The sequence below is a fragment of the Phyllostomus hastatus genome, unplaced genomic scaffold (assembly GCF_019186645.2).
Source record: "Phyllostomus hastatus isolate PE091 unplaced genomic scaffold, TTU_PhHast_1.1 phas_contig_1, whole genome shotgun sequence".
NCBI classification, from domain to species: Eukaryota; Metazoa; Chordata; class Mammalia; order Chiroptera; family Phyllostomidae; genus Phyllostomus; species Phyllostomus hastatus.
The window spans coordinates 36,354,068-36,360,067 of NW_025333498.1; the positions used below are offsets into that span (position 1 = coordinate 36,354,068).

General features: G+C 39.3%; 1 protein-coding gene across 21 annotated transcripts in view; it reads left to right on the forward strand.

The window, feature by feature from the left end:
- NEB (nebulin) overlaps positions 1 to 4,632 on the forward strand; it is a 199,106-nt gene extending 194,474 nt beyond the window's left edge. For all 21 annotated transcript variants that reach the window (XM_045855577.1, XM_045854126.1, XM_045854714.1 and 18 more), the window contains 3 exons: positions 709 to 861; positions 1,148 to 1,254; positions 3,846 to 4,632. In XM_045855577.1, the coding sequence (XP_045711533.1) occupies positions 709 to 861; positions 1,148 to 1,254; positions 3,846 to 4,019 (434 nt within the window). In that variant the 3' untranslated portion in view covers positions 4,020 to 4,632. The remainder of the gene's footprint in view (positions 1 to 708; positions 862 to 1,147; positions 1,255 to 3,845) is intronic.
- Positions 4,633 to 6,000: the final 1,368 nt, after the last annotated feature.

Below are 6,000 nucleotides of genomic sequence, written 5' to 3' on the forward strand. Positions count from 1 at the left end.
AAGAAAAAAGGGGTATAAGATCTTTCTATTAGAGAAATAATGAAAAAAATGCATAGGCAAAGGGAAGAGAGAATGGATTTAACTTCTAATAACTTTCGGGAAACTCCTTTATGTCAAGGAAGATTAGTCATTCCACAAAAGAGAACACACACATGTCTTTGTGCCTTCTATTCATGGTACAAAGTAAAATAAGATGTAGTGCCTGTCCTCAAAGACTCCACACTCTGGTCCACTGCTGAAGACGGGCGAGTAAGTCAGGTGCAAATCGCACCTGACAGTGCAGTTTGGAAGGTCTGGACATGGATCGTGGGAACACAGAGAAAAGGCATCTAAATTGATCTGGAGGTTAGGGGGGAATTCCTGAAGAAGTCAGAGGTGGAGTTTGAATGTGAACTACTGTCTGTTCATTTGGGCGAGCTAGGAAAGTGGATTGGGTGGTGGGAAGGACTGATCTCAAGGACAGACTCTGGGCTTGGTGGCCTGGCTGTACCACTGAACTGTTACCTGTCCTTTGGTAATTTACTTAAACTCTGACCTGGAAAATGAGGAGGATGCCATATGCCATAAGAGTTTTGAGGGTTTCATCCATGGAAATCTACTTAAGACTGTGCTTGGTAATAAACAACAACCAATGGAGGTTCAATTACTGTTAGAGATTACTGCCATCAAAATTTCATCTCTGCTCCCTCTCAAAATCTTACCCCCCAGCCCAAGCTCAGCGCCGCAGCCGGGAGCAGTCAAGGTCAGCCAGCGCGTTGAGCATCAGTGGTGGCGAGGAGAAGTCTGAGCACTCAGAGGCTGCCGACCACCACCTGTCCACCTACAGCAACAGTGGCATCTTCTTCTCTGCAACCTCAACAGGTACGAGCGGATGGCGCTGAGTGGCTGCATGACCAGACAGTGCACTGGCACTTACTAGAGGATATGCTTTGAGTAATATGTATATTATAAAGATTATACATGCATAATCTTTCTTCCCAAATTGTGGAGAGGTACATGAGTTGAATGTTTCCTTTTCATTTCTCCTTTCTTAGAAATCATTCTTTTTCAAGTGGGGGAAAAGACAGCACAGCTGAGCTGCTAACCACAGATTTAAAGATGTCTGCCTATGGTTTCTTCTTAAAAACTGTTTTTTCCTTCCCTTCAGCTTACAAACATGCAAAAACCACTGAGCTGCCCCAGCAACGATCGTCTTCAGTTGCCACACAACAGACGACGGTGTCCTCCATCCCGTCTCACCCATCTACTGCCGGAGTAAGTAATAAAAAGAACTTATTCAAACCACTCTTATTCTTTGATATGTGCAAAAATAATTATAGGTATTCTGTTTTTTTTTAATGAAAAGTTCTGCTTTATATAATGTTTCTTTCCCATACACATCTCAGGTTAATTAGTACTATCAGAAAACTTTAGTTACAAAACTATGGTTAAAAATAAACACTATTTATGCTCAGCTGGTGTGACTCAGTTGACTGGGGGTCATTCCACAAATTGAAAGGTCACAGGTTCTTTTCCTGGTCAGGGCACCTGCATGGGTTGCAGGTTTGGTCCCGGTGAGGATGCCTACAGCAGGCAACAAATCGTTGTTTCTTTTTCACATTGATATTTCTCTCCCTCTCTTTCTCCTTCCCTTCCCTGTCTCGAAAAAAATAAATGATAAAATTATTTTTTTAAAAAAGCACAAGTCGATGATTAAAAAAAAAACTAAGGCAAATGATTTAGCTTCATGCAAATTTGGGCTTTTTGGTCCCACCTACTAAACTAAAACATGTGCTGCTTGGAATCATACTTCAAGAATATATCAGTTTGTATAATACATGTCACACATATAAACATGTCACATCTTAGACCTCTCCTATTAATATATATTAAAGAGTTAAATCATGTTCACAATTCACCAGGCTACTTTAATTATTTATTTTTTATTTCTCAGAGAGAGGGGAAGGGAAAGGAAGAACGAGAGAAAGGGAAACATTGCTGTGTTAGAGAAACATCAATCAGTTGCTTCTCATATGCCCCCAACTGGGGACCCAGTCTGCACCCCAGGCATGGGCCCCAACCGGGAATCGTACTAGTGAACCCTTGGTTTGCAGGCTTGTACTCAGTCTGCTGAGCCACACCAGCCAGGGTTCAACAAATTAACCTAAAACTCTGTTTAAGACTCCGGATCACATTCATAGTATCATAAAAACATAATTCTCTAGGAAATAAATATCTGTACAAAGAAAACTATCTTTACTAAAGGATGTAAATGGAAATTCTTAAAAGTATTGAGAGCCATTATATTTCAGGAAGATAATCTTGTAAAGTTATCATGTCTCCTAAAATAAATTATTCAAGGCAATTCCTATCTAAATCCCAATAGCATTTTTTAGAATTTTGTGTGCTTATCCTAAAATTTATCTGAAAGAGTAAAGGGTAAGAATAATCAAATAAATATTGAAAATTACAGTATGAAGGACTTAACCATGATAGAATAAAATATATATAAAGCTATTATAATTAAATATGGATTTAGCATGGGGATAAAGAAAGATAAACTCCAAAAATGGGCCTTAAATAATTATAAATCTTCAGGGAAAAAAGCAAATTGTAAACTACTACGGCATACTACTGGTATGCTCCCAAATTTCCAAAATGAGAGATATATCTGCAATGTTATTATGGTTTTGCAAATTCTTCTCCAAAACATGAATGTCTTCCTCCAAAGGGAATAAATGGCCACATGTAAAATAAGCACATTCTTTTTTTACAGACACATACATATCCATAGTATTATTATACTTGAAGTTCATCATTTGAAGTATACAAGTCCAGTGAGTTTTTGTTCATTTATACAGTTGTTCCACATGACCATACTGTAATTTTAGAATGTTTTTATCACCCTAAAAAATAACCTTGTGTCCGTCAGCATCACTCCCCATCATAAGCCCTTCCCTCCACCCTCTGCCTTCCACCCAACACTAGGTAGGCATCCACTGAAGTACTCTCTGCATATGGGTACTGCCATTCCATGAAAATGAAATCATACAATATGTGATCTTTTGTGACTGGCTTCTTTTACTTAATGTTTTAAATTTCATCCACGTTGTATCATACATCAGGCCTTCGTTACTTTTTATTACCAAGTAATATTCCAGTGTGTGGAAACAGCACTTTTATAAAGTTTATTCATCTTGGTGGGCATTGCAGTTGTTTTCAATTTTGGCTCGTATGAATGATGCCACTATGAGTAAATATGTGTGCACAAGTTATTGTAGGGGCATGTGTTTTCATTCCTCTTGGGGAGAGACCTAGGAGTGGAACTGCTGGGTCATATGGGAACACTATGTTTAACATGGGAGGAGCTCCTAAAACTGTATTCCAAACTGCACATTTTACATTCCCATCAGCAATTTATAAAGGTTCTAATTTCTCCCCATCCTCTCCAACATCTGTTATCATCTTCTTGATTATCACCGTCCTGCTGCGTGTGAAGTGGTGTTTCAGTGTGGTGGTGACCTGCATCTCCCTGATGACTAGTTGTGATGTGCATCTTCTCATGGGCTCATTGGCTCTTCATACTCTTCTTTGGAGAATTCAGATCCTTTGATACCCCACTTTTTTTGTTATTGAATTATAGGAGTTCTTTATATATTCTGGATAGTGATCCTTTATCAGATATATGATTTGCAAATATTTTCTTCTATTTTGTGAGTTGTCTTTTTACTTTCTTGGTGGTGGTTGCACATCTCTTTGGGGCAACTTAATTTATGAGTAAGTCATAAGAGTCCTGAAAATTGGGTGTTTGTGTTAATTATTGCAAATCTAATATATTTCCCCCTTGTTTCCATCTTCACAAATAGAAAATCTTCCGTGCCATGTATGACTATATGGCTGCTGATGCTGATGAGGTGTCCTTCAAAGATGGAGATGCCATAGTAAATGTTCAAGCTATTGATGAAGGCTGGATGTACGGCACTGTGCAGAGGACGGGCAGGACCGGCATGCTCCCAGCCAACTATGTTGAAGCTATTTAGGCGTTTCAAAGCATCATGCCTGCCTGCAGCACCTACAAGCCCTGTAGTCAGCAGTGTTTCTGTCTAGAGTCTCCACTCTTACCCAAGTTCTCAAGCTGCCTAATGGTTTTTTTGTGTCAGTAAGATGTATGCCTCTGCCATCCTTTAATCTGTTCATATATGAACCCAAATCATTCATATGAACCCAAGTTAGCATCAGTAATCTGTCCAATTAGTAAACTGGTTTTCCTCCTCATTATTTTCTGGACTTGCACATAAAGCAAGAGATAACATTAAACCTATAGGTCATTATTTTTTAGATTGCCGCTATCAAATTTTCTTTTTGGTTCTAAAATACATTTAATTTCAGAATAGACATTTAAAAAGTTTCTACAGTACTATATTATTGCTGTTTCAATCCAGACTTTTCTCAATTATGAAAATGCTTAACATTATGTTTTTCTAAAACAAGAATTCTGAACACATACACATTAAAGAAAAATGGCAGATATTTCCTTATTCCTTATTCATTGAATGCTGATGCTTTTATTTCTAATCCGGTTCTGAAGTTATAAGTTGATAGTAAATATAAACTGGTGTAAACTAGTAACTAATAAAAGCTATAATTCTGCAACAAATGTCCCTGATGGAATGAACATTATTTAAATAGTTTTATGATCTACAAATAAAAAATTTTAATAAAGCAAATACCTTATACTAGACTTCACTAAAAAATAAACTTTAAAACAGTGTATTGTTAAAAATGCACAAGTGTAGACTTTCTCAAAACTTGCATACTTGCATACTTCAGCAAGTGTCCCTTACGGCTCAGCTTATGAGGTTTTAGAAACAGTGAGGGATCCAACCCTAACCTCAGGGGATCTTTGTCTGCTGTATCCAGTGGGCTGGCAGTACGTGACAAAGGCATTAACTAGGCAAAAGGTGGAGTGCCAACTAATGATGACTTAATGCTCAAGCTTGCAGAGCACCCTTTCTAAAAAACAAAAGATTTGTCCATGTTACTTCAGAGCTGTGGTAACACTGCCATCCTCATGAGGCAGGACAGTAAGGAGCCTGGATAATTCCCTGGCAAGTAGAATAGGGAAATGGAGATGGATATCTGAGTCAAACTGGCCTTGCCCAGCACCCTGACTCACCTGCTTCCTTCTCCGTTGCACAGCCACCCGCTTAAGCACTAAGACTTCAGGACAATGAGCTTCTGATCAGCATCAAATAACCTTAGGAACAAAGCCTTCGGCCTGTTGACAGAGAGACAGAGTTGTGGACAAACTAAAGATGACATCTAGGCCTCAGTTATGTTTCAGCTCCAGGCCCAGAAAAGCAGCAAAACCAGAGGAGCAACACCATGGGCTTCAGAACCAGATGCAGTGCCCAATGACCCCCTGCCCTAGCACTGACCAATCAGTGGAGACCATATTCCTGACTCTATATGCTCATTTTGATGTACCAGCATATTAAAGGAAACACCTAGAAAGCTGCTGAATATTCTATTGGGATCCTTCCGTGAGTTGTCTAAAATTCCTGCCTTTAGAAAACAGATAAGAACCTTTAAGACAAAGGACCCAAGTCATGGTCTCTCTCTAGAATACACCCACACCTTCATTTTTCAGGCATGTATCTTTGCTTTCTTTCTCCTAAGCTCTAAATGTCCCCACAGGGCTTGCAACCAGGGGAGCAGCAGGCAACAGCAGCTTGTCCAGGCTAATGCCATGAACCTGTCTCCAAGGGCTGTTCCTTGGCCTCTGTAACTTATCTACTGAGCCCAGCAGCCCAACTGGTTCACTTCTTCTGCTTCCATGACTTTCTTTCTAAAAGGCCAAGGCAGCTCTCTGAGCAGCCCACTTGAACCTTGTGTTTGAGTGTGCTTTCATTTTGCATGGTAAACAAACTTCCTCTTTCTTGTACTAGAGTTCTTGACTCTGAATTTTTCCTTTGAAGAACTCAAGAACCAAGAGCCAATACTGTAACACTCAAGACTTCT